This window comes from Dermochelys coriacea, chromosome 3, assembly GCF_009764565.3.
Source record: "Dermochelys coriacea isolate rDerCor1 chromosome 3, rDerCor1.pri.v4, whole genome shotgun sequence".
Lineage (NCBI taxonomy): Eukaryota > Metazoa > Chordata > Testudines > Dermochelyidae > Dermochelys > Dermochelys coriacea.
In genome coordinates, this window is record NC_050070.1 from 78,232,276 (window position 1) to 78,256,414 (window position 24,139).

The 24,139-nt window shown below is 39.4% G+C and overlaps 1 protein-coding gene across 5 annotated transcripts in view; it reads left to right on the forward strand.

The window, feature by feature from the left end:
- The window catches only part of GRIK2 (glutamate ionotropic receptor kainate type subunit 2), a 587,425-nt gene that overhangs the window by 180,221 nt on the left and 383,065 nt on the right, over nucleotides 1-24,139 (forward strand). For all 5 annotated transcript variants that reach the window (XM_038395673.2, XM_043510712.1, XM_038395676.2 and 2 more), the window contains 2 exons: nucleotides 2,327-2,494; nucleotides 8,231-8,488. In XM_038395673.2, the coding sequence (XP_038251601.1) occupies nucleotides 2,327-2,494; nucleotides 8,231-8,488 (426 nt within the window). The remainder of the gene's footprint in view (nucleotides 1-2,326; nucleotides 2,495-8,230; nucleotides 8,489-24,139) is intronic.

Genomic DNA, 24,139 nt, shown 5'->3' on the forward strand with positions numbered 1-24,139 from the left:
CTATCTATATATTTGAGTAACAATTTGTCCGTTATCTTAACAAAGTCTATATATTCTATTTTTATCCTGATCTTATTTAAGCAACCTCCTTTCACTTTCTTGACAGTTGGTAACGATATTTATCAATTGTACTGAGTAATCTTATGCTTTCTGTTGCAAAGGTATTTTTCATAGTCTCCTGAAATCAAAATAGAATCCTCCTACACATCACAGTCTGACTTTTAATGTGTAGATGCTGTAAGCCTCTAAACAGCATAAATACAGAGGGCTGTCTATCAAGCCACATTCTGGTAAATATAACTTCCTTACTCCCCACGATATTCGGTTGTCTCCTATCTTTAAGTTGTATTATTATTCAGGTGATCATTTTTCATGTTCCCTAATCATCTTGTATTACAATACTTTTACCTGGATATTATCCAAGTTATTCCCTTTTTTTAGTTACCGTAGTATTGTTTATCTCATTATTATTGTTTATTTTATGTAGTATTGTTTATCTCATATAGCTGCCTTTCTTGCTGTGTTAGTTTTGATCATTTCTGTACATATCTAGCTATAATTGGACCATCCGCTTCTCCCACCTATGCCTCCCTTTGAGTTTTAAATAGCTAACATTTAAGTAGCCATTTGCCATTTCTCTCCTCAATATGCAGTGCTTCTATTTTTAGGTTAATATTATTTGAGCATCTATCCCCAGGGGTCTGGTCAGGATTTTAAGGGCTCACATGCAGGGGGAAAAATTAATGCCTATTCTCCAACCTGTGGCGAGAAACAGGCTGAAAGTGGTAGGATGGTTGTAAAACTAAAAGGCTTTTAGTATTTATAATATATGGTGGAGAAAAGTGGTGAGGTGTTAGCTAACTAGCCACTTTTTTTTCTATAAGGCTGGCCTGTCTACTCTGCTCTTCAACAGTCTTGTTTATAAGTGTGTTGTAGTTAGCAATGTTCCGTCTGACTCAGCCCCTCTACATCTGCGTTCTGTCAAGGGCTTACCGCTGAAAAGCAGTGAAGTGTTGAATTGGGAAACTCTTAGATAATATTGAGCCAGGTAGCAACGTCAGTTTAGAAATGAACAGGGCACAAGCTATTACAAAAGGGGGAATTCAAAATGTCTGCAGCACTGAAATAAAACCTGACTTGTAGTTAATGATCCCAGGCAGAGTGGCCCTTGGCTGTCCTCCATGTGAACCTTAGCAGATAGCAAGTGGCTGCCCTGGAAACTGCCCCTTTTAAAAAACCTTTCAGTTATGAGCACAAGGGATTTTTTTTCAAGGTGTTGGATTTCAGATCCTCAAAGTCATCTCATACTAAGACTATCTGGTGTGTGTGTCTGGAAGTGGGAATAGACTACATCCTGTTATAAGTGTTTTGAAATTGTGCAAAGTGGATATGTAAACTCACTGGGGTGCCTTTTAGGAAGGAAGGAAGGAAGGGACAGAATGGTCCTGATTGTTGCTGGCATAGGAACAAAGGTGCATTTAAGTTGCTTTTACAGCCTCCATATTCTTGTTCTAACTAGCCCCCAGCATAAATAAGAGGCAGCTTGGGGCTGCTGTAACTTACATTCTGTCTGCAGTGGCCCCTTGCAGGCTGTCATCAGATGGCATTACCTAAACCATAGTGCTCTTTGATCATGCCTCCTCCCTCCCTTTCCTTATGCCTAAGACTACAAGTAGAGTGGCATAGAACCATTCCAGCAGCTGCCCCTCACCCAGGGAACCCTCTTACACTGGCGGTATTCTTAGGATAGCTTCTACCCTCCTCATGGGCCCTTTATTCTATCAGAGCTGTGTAAAGGGCCTATGGTACAGTGGAAAATGGGCCTCCAGGAGCTTTATATTTCTTTCTATGCAGCAGCTGATTTGTGGAGGTTGCAGGAATGATAGGGAATCCCTTCAGAAATGTCAGCAGTGGGAATATTCATGAATTCTTCCCCTCCATTTTATTTTGGTGTTGAGTATTAATTAGGTATTTTATAAATGATCTACCTTCCCCCTTCCCCCCCCCCCCACATACTCACATGGTCTCAATCGCCTAAATACAGGGATTGCAGAAAAATTAAGAAAAATTGACAATTTAAATTGTTGTGAATGTGATCATTGGAGAAATATGTGATAATATTGTGCAATTAGAGTGTGCTCCAAAGCCCACTGAGGTCATGGGCAGCTTTCCTTTCGTTTCAGTGGGCTTAGGATCAGGCCCATTGGGGCAAATACTGAGAAATTTCTATTAATTCCCATTTCTAATACTCAACTCATATCTTGAAACATTGGCTGTGTGTTGTTTTGCTGACTGGATGTTCTCTCTCTCTTTCTCTCATTACCAGGGGGTATTTTTGAATGTGTGGAATCCGGCCCAATGGGAGCAGAGGAATTGGCCTTCAGATTTGCTGTGAACACAATCAACAGAAACAGAACTCTCCTGCCAAACACCACATTAACATATGACACCCAAAAGATAAACCTCTATGACAGTTTTGAAGCATCCAAGAAAGGTGATGTTTTGCATATTTAAACTTTTATGTCAGCAGTTAAAACTCACTTGGCTCACCTACCTGAATAAATGCCTTTCAGTAAACTATTCAGAAATGATACTGTACAAGGTTAAGGCGTGCACCGCTGACATCAAAGAAAAGTTTTAAAAATTGTCCTTTAAAGGTAACAGTTTGAAAAAAAAAATTACATGTGAGCATTGCTTCCCCATCAAAAGATTATTATTTATTTATATATTTAAAATCAATTTTGAGATGAGGGTAGTTTTAGGGTATGTCTACACTGCAATTAAAAACCCACGGCTAGCCTGTGCCAGCTGACTCAGGCTATGGGGCTGTTTAATTGAAGTGTTGACTTCTGGGTTTGTACTGTAGCCTGAGTTGTGGGACCCTCCCAACTCACAGGGTCCTGGAACCCAGGTTCCTGCCTGAGCCCGGAAGTTTGCAGCGCAATTAAACATCCCCACAGCCTGAATACCATGAGCCTGAGTCAGCCGGCATGAGCCAGCCATGGGTGTCTAATAGCAGTGTAGACATACCCTCAGAGACTAGCAACCTTGGAAACTGAATAGCCTTTTTGGACCCGATCCCGCAAGGCCCTCAACTCTTGGTGAAGTCAGTGAAAGTTGAGGTTGCTTAGCACCTTGCAGGACTAGGACCTTCATGCTGTGGCCTATTGTGTCACCCTGTATCCCAGTAGCTGGTGCACCTATTTAGCAGAACATGATGCTTCAGACCTAAGCTTTCCCTGCGCACTTAAAGTGCGTGTTTTGTTGGTAGTGTTACAAACTGATTCAATTGACACCACAAATCAAAGTTCATTTGAGGCCACTACAGCCCGAATAGACAGACTCAACAGAAGTCTCAACAGCAGCACGGATGTTGCAGTATGGTGGATACTCAGACTAGCCACCTGAGCTCAGACTCACTTGGGAATTAGCTCAAGCCTCTGTTGATGCCACAGTGTCCACACTGCTGTTTTTAGCATGCTAGCATGAGCCCTGCTAACACAAGTCTGTTTACCTGGGCTGCGAGGCTTTTTCCCAGTTGTGGTGCATAACCTAGATGAATCACAATGGGGTAAACACATACTGCACTGAGATTCCAGCTGCTGCTTCCAATATCTGTTAAAATTAGAGACAGGTCTGAACCAAACCCTTTGATTTAGGCTGTTCAGAATCTAAAGTTCTGAATTTTGTAACAGTATGTCATTTGTAACTAATAACTTCTTCCTGTGCACTCTGGCTCTAATTCAATTCATGCTTAAGTCTCCTTAAAGTCAATGGTTATAAGTTAAGCCTGTGCTTAAGAATTTTGGCAAATAGGGATGGACTGCTGTATCAGGGCCTCTGAAATTTGCTTAAAAGTAAATGGATTATTTTTTAATTATAATTGATTCCCATGATTGTGAATCCTGTGTAGTTTCGAATCTTGCTGCTATACTTTCTGTACCTTTTCATTGTGATCCCTCAGACATACTGTAACACTGCAGTATGGTATCATACATAGTAATGCAAAACAGAAAAGTCCTGCAGTGTTCTGAGATCTGTCTTTGTGGTCTTCTATTCCTAAAATACACAGGTGTTTGATTCAAGCTTGTGTTAGCTCACATTCTATGCAAATGCATTTTTTTCCTACACCAGAGTGGAAATTACATAGGTTTTTGATTGTTAGCAGAATGGCAGAAAGATCACAGGTGGTCAGCTAATCAGATTTTATCAGAGGTTTCTAGTTTAATGCAATGGATGATGTGAGGAAATTAGGGCTGTCAAGTGATTAAAAAAATTAATCGCACGATTAATCACACTCTTAAACAATGATAGAATACCATTTAAATATTTTGGGATGTTTTCTACATTTTCTAATATATTTATTTCAATTACAACACAGAATATGAAGTGTACAGTGCTCACTTTATATTAATTTTTGATTACAAGTATTTGCACTGTAAAAAATCCAAAAGAAATTGTACTTTAGAATCTCCTAATACAAGTAATATAGTGCAATCTCTTTATCATAAAAGTTGAAATTACAAATGTACAGAAAAACCTGCATTCAAAAATAAAACAATGTAAAATTTTAGAGCCTGCAAGTCCATTCAGTCGTATTTCTTGTTCAGCCAATCGCTCAGACAAGCAAGTTTGTTTACATTTACAGGAGATAATGCTGCACACTTCTTATTTACAATGTCACCAGAAAGTGAGAACAGGCGTTCACATGGCTCTGTTGTAGCCAGCATTGCAAGATATTTACTTGCCAGATGTGCAAAACATTCATATGTCCCTTTGTACTTCAATCACCATTCCAGGGGACATGGTCCATCCTGATGACAGGTTTTGTTTGATAACAATCCAAAGCAATGTGGATTGACACATGTTCATTTTCATTATCTGAGTCAGATGCCACCAAATGAAGTCTGATTTTCTTTTTTGGTGGTTCGGGTTCTGTAGTTTCCGCATCAGAGTGTTGCTCTTTTAAGACTTTAGAAAGCATGCTCCACACCTCATCCCTCTAGATTTTAGAAGGCACTTCTGATTCTTAAACCCTGGGTTGAGTGCTATAGCTATCTTTAGAAATCTCACATTGGTACCTTCTTTGCATTTTGTCAAATCTGCAGTGAAAGTGTTCTTGAAATGAACAACCATGTGTGGGTCATCATTTGAGACCGCTATAACATAAAATATATGGTAGAATGCAGGTAAAACAGAGCAGGGGACATATAATTCTCCCCCAAGGAGTTCAGTCACAAATTTAATTGGCACATTATTTTTTTCATGAGCATCATCAGCATGGAAGCGTGTCCTCTGGAATGGTGGCCAAAGCATGAAGGGGCATATAAATGTTTAGCATATCTGGCACATAAATACCTTGCAATGCTGGCTACAAAAGTGCTATGCAAATGCCTGTTCTCACATTCTGGTGACGTTGTAAATAAAAAGGTGGGCAGCATTATCTCCTGTAAGTGTAAACAAACTTGCTTGTCTGAGCGATTGGCTGAACAAGAAGTAGGACTGAGTGGACTTGTAGGCTCTGAAGTTCTACATTGTTTTGGTTTTGAGTGAAGTTATGTAACAAAAAAATCTACATTTGTAAGTTACACTTTCATGACAAAGAGATTGCACTACAGTACTTGTATGAGGTGAATTGAATAATACTATTTCTTTTGTTTATCATTTTTACAGTGCAAATATTTGTAATAAAAATAATATACACTTTGATTTCACTTACAACACAGAATACAATCTATATGAAAATGTAGAAAACATCCAAAATAATTAATACATTTCAACTGGTATTCTATTAACAGTGCAATTATAATGTCGATGAATTGTGATTACATTTTTAAATCACGATCAATTTTTTTGAGTTATTGCATGAGTTAACTGCAATTAGTTGACAGCCCTAAAATAAATTGTACCAAGTGCATTTTGGTACTATACACATGTACAGAGTAGGGTAATATGCAAAATTTACATTTTATTTAACACCTCATTTAAAATATGTTATGGGTCAGAGTGTGGCCCAGCCTTACATGGCAGAGCAGGGGGAGCAAGACGATCTCTGACAGAGTCTCCCTGGACTACCACTTCAGATACTAGATTAGAGCAGGATCAGGGGCATTGCTGCTCCGTCCCCACCCTCAGAAAACAGGTGGGTGGCATGGAGTGGGTGCTCATTCACCAGCCAGTCCTATTGAACTAGCAGGTGGGTTGGGGCCTGGGAAATAACTTGCTATGGGCAAGGATCTATAGTGGAATACTCTGCCCCCTTTTTCCCCCAGGAAACAAGGAGCGAACAGGAAAGAAAATGTAATTTTCTGAGTCTTAATTATTTTCCTAGAGCAGCATAGTAATTTGTGTTCCTTACATGGGCTATGCCCAAAGACACGGTCTATCCTGTTATTCTTATGCTACAATTCACAGATTCATAGAGGTATATTTATATGTCCCTTTTGTACATCAAACTGACAGAGTACTTCTTTATTTGCAGTTAACTAGACTGTATTAAACTCTGTAAAATCTTTCAGCTCTGATAGTTCATGGCTTCATAAATCAAAAAGTACTTTCACACATTTGACAACCACTTTTGTCCTGAAAGGTTTTTTAGTCAGGAATCAAAGGCTAAAGGTTAACGTAAAATGGTGTACTTAGTATAATGGCTGCAAAGCAGGTTTTAAACAACTGGGTTTATGCATTTGACTATTTACATGGTTCATGATTATGCCCATTAGTGAGCAAGCAGACATTGCATCAAAAATACAGTCTGTTTACCTCTTAATCACACAGCCTCTTGGAGTCGACTGCAGATGAGAGATTAATGAGTTTTTAAAGGTACCATACAGAAGAATAACCCCAGGGAAGATCACAATATTCCCAAGATATTTGAATAAAGAATTATGCAAATGCAATCCAAGTCTCCCTCAATACATTAGAAAAAATGGTGTGCTTCTTATAGAAAAGTGCTGTATTAAATCACGTGCAAAGCAATCACACTCTCAAAATCTCAGAAGAAGAAAAAAAAAGCCCATTGAAAAGCCATCTGGTAGCTATCACTGTTGTTATGGATCCCATCTACTTGCATTTGCATAAAGCTTGTGGACTACACTTAGGAAGGGCAATATTAGTAGAAATTGGAGTGCAATGCTGAATTATGTTTTGAAGCAAAACGTAGTCACTTAGGCCCTAGTCCTGCACTCACAGCCATGTGGGTTGGTCCCGGTGCCTACATAAAACCTCATTGAAGTCACTGGTGCTCTTCAGGGGTTCTTGCCCAGTTCTCAGTCCACAATCAGGACATTGGTAGGATCTCCATCATGTAAACACATGAGAATGATTAATTTTAAATTAGTGAAAAGAGTGATGATATATTTATTTCTACTGCTTGCTTTATCGGCAGTCAGCAGTATTGACTTTATAACAATATTAATAATTCACATCTCATGTAAATGCCTTCATCCTGGCAGAGATCTTTTTCTGACAGTATAACTTAACTGGCCAATACTGTTTTAAAAGAACAAACCTGTTCCATTTCAGATATATATGGCCAAAATGGGAATATTTCCAAATATTCTGTCAGGATGTGTGTAACAATGTACATTGATTTAATTCTTAATGAATACCAACAATTAATCTCCTTAAAAAGAAATATTGACCCCTTGCATTCTACTAGTTAATGTATACCTTTCAAAACAATACACCCAAAAGTCCACTTCAACATAAGTCAGTATCTGCTTAATGTTACGTTTTCTTAATAGGTTGAAATCCACCGAGTAATTGGGTTCTCTGGGGAAGTAGTCTGGGTAGGTTGGGGAGGAAATTCATTTCTAAAGCTTGGGTTTAAAAATACAGCCCTCTATGGTCCTACATCTGCTGTAAGTTGCATTAGCATTTGATTTCTCCCCTCCCCCTACATTTTCTAAAAGGCTTGCCAGAGCTGAGCCTTGGCAACTTCCATTGACATTAGTGGGAGTTTTGACTAAATGTAGCTATGTGTTGTATGCATGCTAAGTATTGTTCTTCATCAAATCACAGTGAAAAGTTAAAGATGTAGTTCAACTTGGTCATTATTTAAAGGAAAAGTCTCAGTAAAAATGAAAGTGTTAAACTTGAATAGGAAGGGGGCACCCTCAGGGGAAAAAATATATATTTCACAAAGTGCCATTTAGTTAATGGGAATAGTACAATACTTTCTGGCACGTTCTCTCCTCTCAGAATTGATAGACTTCTGTTTCCTCTTCAGCCTGTGATCAGCTGTCCCTTGGGGTGGCAGCCATCTTTGGACCTTCCCATAGCTCTTCAGCTAACGCCGTGCAATCCATCTGCAATGCCCTGGGTGTTCCACATATACAGACCCGCTGGAAACATCAAGTTTCAGACAACAAGGACTCATTCTATGTCAGCCTCTACCCAGATTTCTCTTCTCTCAGTCGTGCCATCCTTGACCTTGTGCAGTTTTTCAAGTGGAAAACCGTCACTGTTGTTTATGACGACAGCACTGGTAAGGCTAACCCATGGGACTATGTGCAGATCTATTCATGTGTGTGCTTTGCTTGCTAATTATTGTATTTTTTCCTTTTAAATGATCAGTAGTACTTTTAACTGAAGCACAGGTAATTCTGTCTAAAATGATGTGTAACACGTAACAGTTTTGCATACATTTATGCTGCATGTGTATGTTTTACATGCACAACTATATTATTGCATGTGCATAGTTCATATGCACACGTATACATACACCTTTTTATTTATATATCAATCTAAAAGTAATAGGTAAATCTTATCTTGTTCAGATAAGCATCAAAATATCTGGATATTTATCCAAACCTATCACAAATATCTTTGATTAAGGAATTGGGCTGAAAATTTCATAAAACAGACTTTCTTACAGGGGTCAGATCGCCCGAAGGGGGTGTGCAGGGAAGGTGGCGGATGGGACATGGAGAGTCAGATGCCCTATTGTATTTCTTGAGTTTGGCTGATCTTTAGGAGATCTCAGATGTCCCTCAGGGCTCTGTGTGGCGTCTTGAATTGATTCCTTCTTGATTAAGGGGCCGTGAAATGAGCAAGAACTCTCCCAAGCTCAAATCCTATATTGTTCAGATAAGCATCTAAAGAGCCTGGTGGTGCCAAACTGAACAAACTCATAGTGGTTTGTGTAGATCTTAATATAATCCTTCCTCTCCTTTTTTATATGCTTTGAGTAGTGAAATAGTTAATCTTTTAAATGTTGACATTGTTATCATAGGCCATCTGAGTTAGCCCCATTGAGATAAATACGGCAGTTCATATCTCTTTGAGTTATTGTTTTAGATTCTGCTGACATCACTGCATCAGTTACACTTGCTCCATGTTTTCAAATCTGTCTCTGCAACCATAATATCTAGAGGCTGTTTTTTTAAAAAAATACAAGCTTAGGTTCTGAAGAATAGGAAGGCAGCTTGAAAAAGATGCTGCTACATGATACCAGTGAGTGCCTGCTGAAGCCCAGCCCTGCTCACTGGTTTCAGCTAGGTAGGAAACACACCATGATGACTATTTTGGTTTCAATCGTTGATAGGGCTGTGTAAAGCCTGCAGTCTAAGATTTGTAAAAGAAACCGTGCAGCCTGGCTCCTAGGACCTGAAAGCAAATAAAACTTGAAGGCTCATTTTTATAGCTAAATTCAGATTTGCTGATTCAGATTTGATAACATTGAACCTCAAACCTCCAATGGGGAATTCCCCATAGCTTGCCATGTTATAGCCCTCCACATCCTCCAGGCTGCTCTGACAGGAACCATTATCCTCAAAACAAACTATGGGAACCACTTCCTTATTTTAGGTCTTATCTAGTAAGTGAGGGTCACTACCCTACCAAGGCTTGTTGAGAGGAGGAGATAGCTGTTGGTGGTGATGGAAGGAAACCACTTCTCAAGTGGGGGTATGCTAGCTTCATGGCTAGGTAATCAATTTTGTCTCAGGTTTGCTGAATTGTTGAGACATTTTGACAATTTCAAGACTTTTTTCAAAATAGTTTTGAGAAAAAAAAATTGTCAAAACTGACTCCCAAAAAATGTTTTGGTTTCCATGAATCGGCATTTTCCACTGGAAAAAAAGTCATTGAAAGTATCTTGGCCGGTTCCAATACTCTTGTAAAGAATTTTATGTGGGTGATCATATAGTTGAGAGATATTCACACAGCTTGGACATATAAGAGAAATGAGGATGAAGATTGGGTGTCTTGCATTTGCTGTGCAATATACATACAGCATTTTGCATACAAAATGGCAATTTTAAATATCTATATGAAATGTTAATCTGAGTTCATTTAAATTTTGTTTTTTATGTGGTTAGTCTCCTTTTAAAATAACTATGAATGAGAAATCAGTATGTGTATTAAAATGATTTTTTAATCAATTTCTAAAGATCCCATAAACCTTCACAGTGTCAGCTGAGAACTTTCAGTTCCAGTACCTCTGCCTTGCAAAGGTGCTCATGCCAGATAGAAACCAGTACTTGTAAAAAAGAAAAGGAGTACTTGTGGCACCTTAGAGACTAACAAATTTATTAGAGCATAAGCTTTCGTGAGCTACAGCTGGTCAAATGCATCCGATGAAGTGAGCTGTAGCTCACGAAAGCTTATGCTCTAATAAATTTGTTAGTCTCTAAGGTGCCACAAGTACTCCTTTTCTTTTTGCGAATACAGACTAACACGGCTGCTACTCTGAAACCTGTGATACTTGTAAAAAGTAAACTTTTAATCTTTTCATGATCTTGGCTGTAAGTAAATTTTAAGCCTATGGTTTAAAAAACTGCCAGTATATCTTTGTTGGAAGCATCTCCCTCGGATACTTCAAAGACTTCAAAATCCAAGGGCATGCTGCTGGGAAGTCCACAGCATCTTCTGCTTTTGAAGTGCTTATGGGAGCAACTTTTTGCTAAAAGAAACTCTCTTAAAAACAGACTTTAAAACTTAAAGCTAGGCTGTAAACAAGTTTAAAAACCATTTGTTAAAGAAGGTAATTAATCTTGATTAAGAAGGGCTCCGTTCAATTCATAGGTACTTCTAATGTAAACATTGAATGGTGGAGGCTGGGGCTGAAACATCCAGGGACAGTTTAAACTGACACTGGAAGATTCAGTGTCGTAATGACCTCTTGATCATGAAGGATTTTGATTAATTTCAAATCCATTCAAATGAATGAAGGAAATAAAAACAAAATTAGAATTTGCGTTCTCAATCTCTCAATCTCCTAACATAGGCAGGAGACACCCAAAATTTGCGGATCAATGTGCACTCTTATTTCCCTTCTTCTGTTTCTCTGTGTTTACTCCTTCCCTTTAACCTCTTTCTGAGAGCTATTTAGGATTGATAGCCAGTCATGCCTACTCACATCCATGATAAAGTCTTCTACTAATGGATTTTCTCCTTCTGAATGGACATTTCCCAAATGGACACTTTTCATGGGAATAGCAATAATATGCTCTCGCAGGTATGCAGCATCATATTTTTCTTGCTAAAATTGAAGGTTCATTTATTATTTTTTGATAGGTTTACATTTATGTAGTCCTATTACTTCTGTATTTACACGGAAACTGCTGGAAATGAGGAGTCTGATTAAGAAAAAAACGTGGGTGCAGTTAGGGAGGAATATATGTAAAAGATTTTAAGAGTTTTTAAAGGATAAGTCTCCAAATAAAGCCAGGACTCTGGGGGTAGGAGGGTTAGGGAGAAGGGGTAGAAGTGAGAGGTTGCAAGGTTCTGGAAGGTTGTATTTGTACTCTGGGGAAATTTAGGTTACTATTTTATCTCAGTATCTTAATTTTCATGGCCTCAAATGTTATGCAATTATGAGATGGCTCTGAAAAATGTATTCCCCTGGTAGATGAAAAGGGCCAACCCACTCCCCCAAAAGCATTCCATAAATTTCATCATCTACATTCTCTACTGCATGTATTGCCTTATGAGGTTGCATTCAATATGGGAAATTTCATCATGATGGCTCGATGTTGCAAAAGTACATATAAGCTCCCAAAACTCCACTATCACAAAAATAGATGTAAAAGCACACACAACTCCAGTGTCAACCCTATAAAAATAAAGGTAAAACCAACGGTGGGAAAATCCTAAAGGTTTGAAGTGTGAGACTAATTTGTATTAGCATCTTCTTTCTTCTTCATTGTAGTTTTTTGTTTCTTAGTGCCCCAAAATGTGTTAGGTGCTTCGCTGAAACACAACAATAACAAAAATAATAAAAAAGAAAACATGACCCCAAGAGCTCGGCCTTAGTACTGCTGCAAATATCTACCTACCTAAAACACTGCTATGGTACCCATTAACATAATGTCTGAGTGCCTCAAACTTTTTAATGTATTTCTTCTCATGATGCCCTATTAGGTAGGCTATGTTGTTATCTCCATTTTAAAGGCCTGACTCCACAGAAGCTAAGTGACTGGCCCAGAGTCACACAGGAAGTCTGTGGCAGACTAGGGGCTTGAACCCCAGTGTTCAGAGGTCCAGGCTAGTGCACTGACTACTAGACTGTCCTTTTACAGAGGTTTGGGTGAAGGAAAAGTTGCAGTTTTTGTTAGGTGTGACATAGAACTAGAAAAGGAATTGCTCGGCGGATCTTCCTGATGCAGACTATCTACTGCCCAAAACAAATGGCCGTAAAGGTAGAGCAATTCCTAAGGTGAGGCTACCCCTACTTCCCTACCAGGGATCAGATCGTCCCTGCCCTTTGCTCATGTGATGGGTGTGGGCTTAATCAAGGTGTGCCTCTTTCTGCATCAAACATTGAAACAAGTCTAGCCAGTGCCCATGTCTTCCGTTGCAACTCCGCCTCACCACTGCCTCAGTTAACCTGCGTTAGACACCTGCCACACAAATATCAGTACGACAGTACCCTGTCACTAGCCCTACCTATGTTCTCTGTGGAAGGCAAAATCCAGACACCTGTAGCTACCAATTTGCAGAGTTGTAAAGAACTTCCTTAAAAGGTCTTTGGGCAAATCTCTGAGGAAAAAGGGAAATCTAGCAATAAGAAAAACAACAAAGAAACAATCCAAGGGAAGGACGGGGGAAAGGAAAGAGGGGACATGGGCATGGAGGCAAAAAAAGAAGGCGCATGAATGATGGCCAATTTCCAGGAGTAGCAAATTGCCTTCTCCTCCCCATGAATGTGAAAGGGGTGTTATGGAGCCAAAAAAATGACCGTGGCCCACAAATGGGCCAATTAGATTATGAGGGTGGGAATTAAGGTCCCTAAAGCTCTGTCCACATACAAAGCTGATGAAGTATGAAGAGAGAGTTCTGTCAGGGGGCACTGACACTCCTCCCCATGCCAGTTAGGACCCATGCTGGTCCAGATAGACCCCTCCCTTGCTTATTCACAGCAAGTGTGTTATGTAACAAGTGAGGAGGATAAGCAGTATGTTGGGATGGGAAAGAAGTATGAGGCTACAACAATACTTGGATATTCATTTCAGATATGTACACACCATAGTGGTACGGTTGAGGTGGGGGTTGAATGTACAAAAATAGAGAAGATAAAGATTGAAGATAGTGAATTATTCTTGGCTCATTTCATTATTATGAAGAGATGAATTTTCAGATAAAACCTAAGGGCTTTATCTTGCAAAGTGCTGAGTGCTCTGGCTCTGATATTAGAAAACAATTAAACATTCACTTAAGCCCCTTTAAAGTGTACTGCTGGGTCTGGGCTAGAGTGCTTTGCATCTCACAGGCATGAACTCTTAATTAGTGGAAGTTTGTAGGTGGGCAGATTATAGAAGGGAGGGTATTCCATGCATTGGGGTGGCATGGAAAAAGGCATGAAGAGGCTTGTGGAAGAAAGAGACCAATGGGGTGTCAGTGGTGGGGATGGCAGGGTCTACATGAGAAGGGGCCAGGTTAGATAAATTTCAGAGTAGCAGCCGTGTTAGTCTGTATTCGCAAAAAGAAAAGGAGTACTTGTGGCACCTTAGAGACTAACAAATTTATTAGAGCATAAGCTTTCGTGAGCTACAGCTCACTTCATCGGATGCATTTGGTGGAAAAAACAGAGGAGAGATTTATATACATACACACAGAGAACATGAAACAATGGGTTTATCATACACACTGTAAGGAGAGTGATCACTTAAGATAAGCCATCACCAGCAGCAGGGGGGGGAAAGGAGGAAAACCTTTCATGGTGACAAGCAAGGTAGGCTAATTCCAGCAGTTAACAAGAATATCAGAGGAACAGTGGGGGGTGGGGTGGGAGGAGAAATACCATGGGGAAATAGTTTTACTTTGTGTAGTGACTCATCCATTCCCAGTCTCTATTCAAGCCTAAGTTAATTGTATCCAGTTTGCAAATTAATTCCAATTCAGCAATCTCTCGTTGGAGTCTGGTTTTGAAGCTTTTTTGTTGAAGTATAGCCACTCTTAGGTCTGTGATCGAGTGACCAGAGAGATTGAAGTGTTCTCCAACTGGTTTTTGAATGTTATAATTCTTGACGTCTGATTTGTGTCCATTCATTCTTTTACGTAGAGACTGTCCAGTTTGGCCAATGTACATGGCAGAGGGGCATTGCTGGCACATGATGGCATATATCACATTGGTAGATGCGCAGGTGAAGGAGCCTTTGATAGTGTGGCTGATGTGATTAGGCCCTATGATGGTATCCCCTGAATAGATATGTGGACAGAGTTGGCAACGGGCTTTGTTGCAAGGATAGGTTCCTGGGTTAGTGGTTCTGTTGTGTGGTGTGTGGTTGCTGGTGAGTATTTGCTTCAGATTGGGGGGCTGTGTGTAAGCAAGGACTGGTCTGTCTCCCAAGATCTGTGAGAGTGATGGCTCGTCCTTCAGGATAGGTTGTAGATCCTTGATGATGCGTTGGAGAGGTTTTAGTTGGGGGCTGAAGGTGATGGCTAGTGGCGTTCTATTGTTTTCTTTGTTGGGCCTGTCCTGTAGTAGGTGACTTCTGGGTACTCTTCTGGCTCTGTCAATCTGTTTCTTCACTTCAGCAGTTGGTTATTGTAGTTGTAGGAATGCATGATAGAGATCTTGTAGGTGTTTGTCTCTGTCTGAAGGGTTGGAGCAAATGCGGTTATATCGTAGCGCTTGGCTGTAGACAATGGATCGAGTGGTATGATCTGGATGAAAGCTAGAGGCATGTAGGTAGGAATAGCGGTCAGTAGGTTTCCGATATAGGGTGGTGTTTATGTGACCATCGCTTATTAGCACCGTAGTGTCCAGGAAGTGGATCTCTTGTGTGGACTGGTCCAGGCTGAGGTTGATGGTGGGATGGAAATTGTTGAAATCATGGTGGAATTCCTCAAGAGCTTCTTTTCCATGGGTCCAGATGATGAAGATGTCATCAATGTAGCGCAAGTAGAGTAGGGGCATTAGGGGACGAGAGCTGAGGAAGCGTTGTTCTAAGTCAGCCATAAAAATGTTGGCATACTGTGGGGCCATGCGGGTACCCATCGCAGTGCCGCTGATTTGAAGGTATACATTGTCACCAAATGTGAAATAGTTATGGGTCAGGACAAAGTCACAAAGTTCAGCCACCAGGTTAGCCGTGATATTATCAGGGATACTGTTCCTGACGGCTTGTAGTCCATCTTTGTGTGGAATGTTGGTGTAGAGGGCTTCTACATCCATAGTGGCTCAAGAGGCAGGATAGAAGATTTGTCGGCTTGGACAGAAAGGCTAAAAGGCTGAGTTATATGTAATGGAGAATGGGAGCCAGTGAAAAGATTCAAAGGAGGGAACGATGTAGTCAGATTAATGGGACAAGAAGAAAATTATAGCAGCCATGTTTTGTATCAGTTGGAGAGAGATGAGGTGAATACCCGAGAGAATGACATTGCAGTAATGAGGATGCAAGATCTTGGAATGTATGGGAGATCATGGAATGGATGGGAATTTTGCTGTAGGATACAGAGAAAGGATCAGAACTTTCAAATGTTATGGAGGAAGAAATTAGATAGATAAAGATTATATGAGTGATTTCAATTATTTTAATTTTATATTAAGGCCTTCTGCTTAGGTAGAATTGTATGGATCAAGCCATGGGAATGGGAGGGAGAGAAAATACTCAGGGAAGAACAAGTTTAGGGATTGCTGTATGTTTCTGTATCTGACTGCTTGGCTGCTAGGTGGCACCTGGGCCCCTGCTTTCCTCTGTAATTCCTCAGTACAGTTTTCTTGCAGCTCCTTGATGTATCCCATCTGTTAAATTGATGAAAACTGGCACTAGAACTCTCTAGCTGTCCTGATACAGGTTAAAAAGCTTAACTGTGTCATACCATCATTCATATTTGATTCAATGAGAGCTTTGCATAAGAATTGTTGGCAGAATGTGATCCAGTGTATTTTTGGTAATTTCTGATCCTCTTATTAGTTAGATATGTATAAATTATCCATTGGTTTTAATTAAGTCCCCTTTAGGCTTATGGATTTGTTGCAGTCAGATGGCTTTAAGAAAGAAGGGAAAGAATGGCAGTCATGCACACCAGCTGGCTTTCCCCTGAGTTCTAATATCTCCATAGAGAATAAAGTGTCCCAGAGCTTTCTTCCTAGTTCTCAAAAATTCAACAACGTGAGATAACCTTCTTTAAGAAGGAGAAAACACATCACGTCAGTCCTAGAGAGAACTTCAGGGGTACAAGAGCTGTGAAGCAGGCTGACAAGCTTAACCCTTTGTGGATATCATATAAAACACTAGCTTGATTCCTGATTTGCATAAGCCATTAGTTGCTAATACCATTCAATTACATAGTGCAAATGGCTTATGCAAATCAATTTGATAAAAACAGGAGCTGAGTTTTTTTTCTTAATTAGCCTTTGTTGTGATCTTGGATGAACGGACGTGAAAGATGGAATGGAATTGTCTTCAGAAATGAACCTGTTATTGGGGGTCTTCGATATTTTATACACTGGGGCTCATTTTAGAGGTGGGAAAAAAGGAGGAAAAAAGTGTCATTTTGCTGGTATTTTTAACGAGAGTGAATTTGGTGTTTGCTAATTTTTAAACAAAGTTTGGGTTTGTTTTTGGAACTTGTGCTGGGTAGTAGTATATATCTCATATGATCTCACATCCAAAGATAACACTGTCTTGTGCATATACTTGTAATAAATTAAAGGCACTTCCCTTGCATTTGCAGCTGTTCTAACTTTTTTGGGGGGGGTAATTTAGTAATCTGGGAAAAACTGGGGGAAAGAAACAATCACCACTAAAAGATAAAAAGACAAAAAGAGTGAATGTGTTTCAGTAATTGTTAGAAGTGAAACTGAGGTTAACTCTACTTCACTCTATGTTGAAGTGAGCTGTAGCTCACGAAAGCTTATTCTCTAATAAATTTGTTAGTCTCTAAGGTGCCACAAGTACTCCTTTTCTTTTTGCGAATACAGACTAATACGGCTGCTACTCTGAAACTTCGCTCTGTTATCTCTTTAAATATGTCTTGTAAACAGTGCTTGGAGACAGGAAGTGGGGTTTAAGACTGCAAAGAACAAGTAATTCAGAGAGAGAAGGGGGTCAAAGAAGCCATGTGGCCTCAAGAGAGACAACTCAGAATTTATGTTTCCCTCAATATAAAATCAGCAAAATATCTAATCTAGCTATCCTGTGCTCATTATTTAGAAGAGACTGAGGTCAGGGTAAGTTAGTGTAGTTATAACAAAGAAAAAGCGTGAAACAGTAAATAAATTTGTTAGTCTCTAAGGTGCCACAAGTACTCCTTTTCTTTTTGCAAATACAGAATTAAAGATCAAATTTTTGACAAGTGAAACAATTACAGAATACTTCGCCAGAGTCTAGTGGGCCTGATTCTGATCTCACTTATACCTGTTTTAAATTGATGTTATTCCTTTGACTTCACTGGAGTTACTCCTGACTTAGTGCCCAGTTTAGTATTTGGGAAAGCACATGGTCACATGCTTACATAATTTGGAGTTAATATTAATAATACATAACTCTTTTGTAGTGCTTTTCTATCAGTATATCTTAAAGCACTTCACAATCTTGAGTGTATTTATCCTCACACCACCACCAGGGAGGTCCCCATTTTACACAAGAAGAGTCGAAGTGACTCACCTGAGGTCAAACTGGAAGTCTGTGGTGGAACAGGGAATTGAGCTAAGTCCTAAGTTACTGGCCTGGCCACTGGACCATCTTCATCTCTCTTAAACAGCTGCTTGAGTGGTTTCTTGAATCAAAGCCTTACCTGGTATATGTGAGATGAGGCTGTGACTATGAAAAGTCTTGTTTTAATTTACTATTTTAAAATAAAGAAACTAACTTGAGAATGAGGTGGAAAATGTGAAGATCCCTGCCCTGGGAAATAGAAATTTGTCAAAAGTTTATTGTTTAAGGTATCAACATAAATCTTTTGTGAGGCTTAGTTCAGCCCTCCTAATTTAGAATCAAATTCTCAACTCCACTGATCAGCACTCTGGCTCTTTCCACAGCTTGGCTCTCATGACATATTTCCCACTCATTCCTCCTGTGGAATCCTCACTGCAAGTTCCACAACAAGGACACACGCAGAATCTGCAACAGGGAACTTCACTGAGGGATCACGTCTAAATTAGTAGTGTTGTGCAGACTACTTAAAGAGTTGTGTTGCTTTGTATGACTTATAATAGGATGGGGGAGCTTAGCACTTTATGATAAGCTAGAAGATCCATTGTTGTTCTAGGTTTCTTGAAAGACAAAATATGGTCATTCTGACTTTTTAAATGGAATGGATGAATATCTAAAGGCATAATATTTTTGACATTATCATCTGAGGACATGGGCGTTTCCCCCCGTTCTTGATAAATATGGCTTTTTAATGAACTGTAATATTCATTATTACTAAATAATAATTTTGAACTATTTTTAGAAGGTCAGAGAATGTAGATTCAGGCTGATTATATTATGCAGTACCTTCTAAATACATAGTATTTCAAGTGCTGTGCGCAGTAATTCCAAGCGCAAATACAATTAGTAATTATGTGTTAAACCTAATTACTGTATTTTGATATAGTTGATTACATAGTTTGATATATTATGTTTCCAAGATGGTTATTGGACTAGTTGTCCAGTAAAACTTGAAAGTATTTTTCCTGATATCAAAATGAAAATACAAAAAAAAAAAAGAAAAATACCAACCAGAGAGAGTATCTTGTGTAGTCATAATTTTATTTTTGATGGTTATATAGTCTCAATATTAAGAATGATTTACCTTTTTAGATTAACAATTGAGTCCCTATAGTATGAGAGAGACTTTTGGTTATGTTTAATTTTTCTTTTGTGGTCAGTAATGCTATAAAGCTTCTTTGTGATTATTTCTTTAGAACTCAAAAGTAATGGGGCATTTGAAAAGAGCAGAAAAAATTAAACCAACTTAGGCCCATACCATACATGAGTCAAAGAACTTCTCTGATTTCAATCAGAGTCAACTTTTTGATCGTGACTTAAATTTTCTTTTCAGAAAAAGACCAGAATACAAGTATTTTTTAAAAAAACTTTATTTTTTAAAATTTAATGGGGTCAATGGAGTTTTGCCTTTGACTTCAATGAGAACAGGATGGGGGCCAATATTTCCAGAAAATATTGGATCATTAAATGAATTTACTCCAGATGACAGATCGCAGCCTTGCACATTGAATCTAATGGTCAGATTTTCGAAAGTGCTCAGCACCCACACTGTCCCCAGATTAATAGTAATGGGAACTGCTAGTGCTGCACACTTTTGAAAATCTGATCCTCAGGCTCCAAGTCAAAGTTTGGAATTAAAGATATTCAAGTATGCTTGCAATTAAGCAAAGCAAGTTTCCCATTGACACATAGAAGATTGCACATTTGTTTGGTTTAAAATCCTTTTTAAATATTAACTGGCATTTTAAGATGCATATATTTTTATCAATAAGTTAGTTAGGGCAGCCGTTAAACCTTTCAAAAACACACACACAGAGACTGGAAGTAGAGTTTTAAAGTATCTCATGGTCATCTAGCTCTGTGGCAGATTACTCACATAAAAGTTTCAGTAGCACAATAAAATATTTTTTATGTTAAACTTCCAGTTTGCAGGACTACTTGCTGTCATCGGTAACCTGTCATTTAAATCAGCGTCTGTACCAAATGACTGGAGAATAACTGATGTGACTCCAATTTGTAAAAAGGGCTCAAGAGGTGACCCCAGCAATTACAGGCCAGTCAGCCTGACTTCAATACCGGGCAAACTGGTTGAAACTATAGTAAAGAACAAAATTGTCAGACACATAAATGAACATAATTTGTATGAGGGTAGGAACATAATTTGTATAAGGGTAGGAATAAATGGTCAGTTTTCAGAATGGAGAGAGGAAAATAGTGGTGTCCCCCAGGGGTCTGTACTGTGCCCAGCCCTATTCATCATATTCATAAATGATCTGGAAAAAGGGGTAAACAGTGAGGTGGCAAAATTTGCAGATGATACAAAACTATTCATGATAGTTAAGTCCCAGGCCTACTACGAAGAGCTACAAAAGGATCTCACAAAACTGGGTGACTGGGCAACAAAATGGCAGATGAAATTCATTGTTGATAAATGCAAAGTAATGCACATTTGAAAACATAATCCCAACTATACATATCAAATGATGGGGTCTAAATTAGCTGTTACCACTCAAGAAAGAGATCTTTGAGTCATTGTGGATAGTTCTCTGAAAACATCCACTCAATGTGCAATGGCAGTCAAAAAAGCGAACAGAATGTTGGGAATCATTAAGAAAGGGATAGATAATAAGACAGAAAATATCATATTGCCTCTATATAAATCCATGGCATGCCCACATCTTGAATACTGCAAGCAGTGGTCGCCCCATCTCAAAAAAGATATATTGGACTTGGAAAAGGTTCAGAAAAGGGCAACAAAAATTTTTAGGGATATGGAACGGCTGCCGTATGAGGAGAGGGGACTGCGACTTTTCAGCGTGGAAAAGAGACGACTAAGGGGGGATATGATACCGTTGAGGCCTGTAAAATCATAACTGGTGTGGAGAAAGTAAAAAAGGAAGTGTTATTTACTCCTTCTCGTAACACAAGAACTAGAGGCCACCAAGTGAAATTAATAGGCAGCAGGTTTAAAACAAACAAAAGGAAGGATTTTTTTTTACACAACACACAGTCAACCTGTGGAACTCCTTGCCAGAGGGTGTTGTGAAGGTCAAGATCTATAACAGGGTTCTAAAAGAACAGGGTTCCAAAAAGAAATGCCAAAAAGAGAAAGTATGCTTTAAGAGGCTAGCAAAAGCCTGAAACGTGCTCACTGGTACTGGCATGGCTTGTATCCAACAGAGAGAAGTACTTGAAAGTAATAAGGATTTTGTTTGCACTCTAAAATATGGTGGCTTGGCATTGCCATTAGAAAAAAATAGTGAGACAGAAACATTTGTTAGTAGGAAACTTGGGAAGAATATATTATTAAAAAAATTAAAGGGGCAGATCATGCCTTGTGCCGAAGGATTCTGTTTGGCATATCTCTCTTCTCCTAGGGAATATTAGAATCAGCTGTCTCCTAGGCATTGTACTCATTGCTGCAATACCAGTGTATGGATCCATAAACGGGGAGGTCTGGGGTTGGGGGAGCTGGAGGATGCATGCATAGTCATCCAGGGTATTCACTCATGAGTTAACATCCTCTAAAGGTGTATTAACTCTTGAAGAGAAGTCACTCCATGGTGCGAAACTTCCATCTGAGGGAAGTCCGAGGGGCAGTGGGTTGCAGAGCAGATAGGGAGCATTTATAGGTAGCCTGGAGGCACAGGACCACTACACAGATGACTCTGGCCTCCATTAACTCCCCCAACATCTTAGTGAATCTGTAGGAATATCCAGATTCTCGGGATTGAAGCTGTGTCCCCCATCTTCTATCTCAAAGGAGCAGACCCTTCCTCTTGATTCGTTTAAGTTAGAAGAAACTCCATGAGGGGAACCCTAACTGGGTTTTTATGCCAAAGCATGATTTATCCTAAATAATTTAAATACAGCCAGTGCCATTTTTCAGAAGGAAATGAATGGATCCCAAGACCATAAAGGACCATTGTGATCATCTAGTCTAACCTCCTGTATTACACAGCCCATAGAGCTTCCCCCAAATATTTCCTAGTGCAAATCTTTTAGAAAAACATCCCAAACTGATTTAAAAATTGTCACTGATGGAAAATTCACCATGAGCCTTGGTAAATTGTTCCAATGGTTAATTACTCTAACTCAGGGATCGGCAACCTCTGTGGCCCTTCAGAGAAATCCATTGGCGGGCCGGGACAGTTTGTTTACCTGCAGCATCCACAGGTTCGGCCGATTGCAGCTCCCACTGGCCATGGTTTGCCATTACAGGCCAATGGGGGCTGCGGGAAGTGGCAGCCAGCACATCTCTCAGCCTGCGCCACTTCCCGCAGCCCCCATTGGTCTGGAATGGCAAATCCCAGCCAATGGGAGCTGCGATTGGATGAACCTGGGGATGCCGCAGGAAATCAAACTGGCCCGGCCAGGCCCGCCAGCGGATTTCCCTGATGGGCCGCGTGCCAAAGGTTGCTGATCCCTGCTCTAACTGGTAACATGAGGTATGCCTTATTTCCAGATTTAATTTGTCTAGCTTCAGCTTCCAACCATTAGATCGTGTTATACCTTTCTCTGCTAAATTGAAGAGCCTGTTATTAAATATTTGTTCCCCATGTAGGTACAATTAGGGGCTGTAATCGAGTCACAATTAATATTGTCTTTGTTAAGCGCAATGATTGGTCTCTTTCAGTTTACTACAAACACATATTTTCTAATCCTTAATCATTCTCAAGATTCTTCTCTGAACTCTCCAATTTATCAACACCCTTCTTGAATTGTGGACACAGTATTCTTACCCAAGATTCCTCTGTTTGTGCATCCAGGATTGTGTTAGTCCTTTTGGCCTCAGCGTTGCACTCGGAGGTCAAGTTCCTTTAACCAGGTTTCTGTCTTTTTAAAATAAAAATCCCAGGGACCAGATGTTTATTTACACTAAGGCCTCTTGACACCACTTAAGCAGTACAAAGGGGTATTAAAGTGGGTTTAAATATCATTTACTTTGACTTTATTTCCAGAAGGCTCTGAATGGCACTGAGTTTGCCTTGCTTTCTGTGCAATACTACCAGCAGGTGCAGATTCTCAAAAGATTGATTATTATTATTTTATTAAAGTCAGGTCTTTTGTAAATAGAGGATGTGGGGAAAATAGAGCCAACTCTGAGAGCTCACAGATAATCTGTTCCAATAGTCAAGATTTGTGAACATAAAAATATAAGAATGGCCATATTGGGTGAGACCAAATGTCCATCTATCCCAATATCCTATTTTCTGACAGAAAACGTTGCAAAAAATTGAAAATAAAGGAATTTCTCAAACAGCAAAATAATGTAATATATTTATATTTAGCCCGTTCTGAGTGTCCTGCTGCTCAGAACAGGCAAGATTGGCTTTCATCTAAATAAAGAATGTGTAACTTTCTATTATACAAAAAAGTGTTTATGTGTACAGCCCATTGCAAAGTTCATTGGTTTGATATCTTCTTGTACACCACAAAGGCAGCATTAATGGAAATGATAAATAGCTTGATGAGCTGGCCAGCTGGTATAACAATGGCTTGTAAAGCTGAGCTTGGCTTTCAGAACAAACTTGAGACTCTTGCTTCTTGGAGTTGGTTGAAGTTGACAATGCTGAGGAGGTGATGGGATTGATCTCTTTGGAGGAGGATGTCAGCTAAAGTGTTCAAAAACTGCACTTTCAGGATTCTCCATAAAACTGAATTATAGTTTCTGAAAAAGGAGACTCATGCCTATATTTTCAGTCATTCAGACATAAGGCTCATGACAGTGGCTGCCAAAATAAGTAAATAAATAAATAAATAAAAATCAAGAGTTCAAAGGGGCAGAAAAGGTCCATGATACAAGTCACTTTAGAAAATATATCCCCCCTCCGCACAATACAACAATTATTTCACTTCCACGTTGCTGTAAAGCTATTTCAAGAGCTTGTTTTCTTTTCATCATAGTAGGGTTCTGTAGTACCAATAAAATAAGTGGTCAGAATTTCATCTGCAGGGCTGTATTCTATGTGGTTTTATTGTAAGTCAGTTCTATTAAAATGCTCAAGGCTGAAATTTGGAATTAGTCAGCA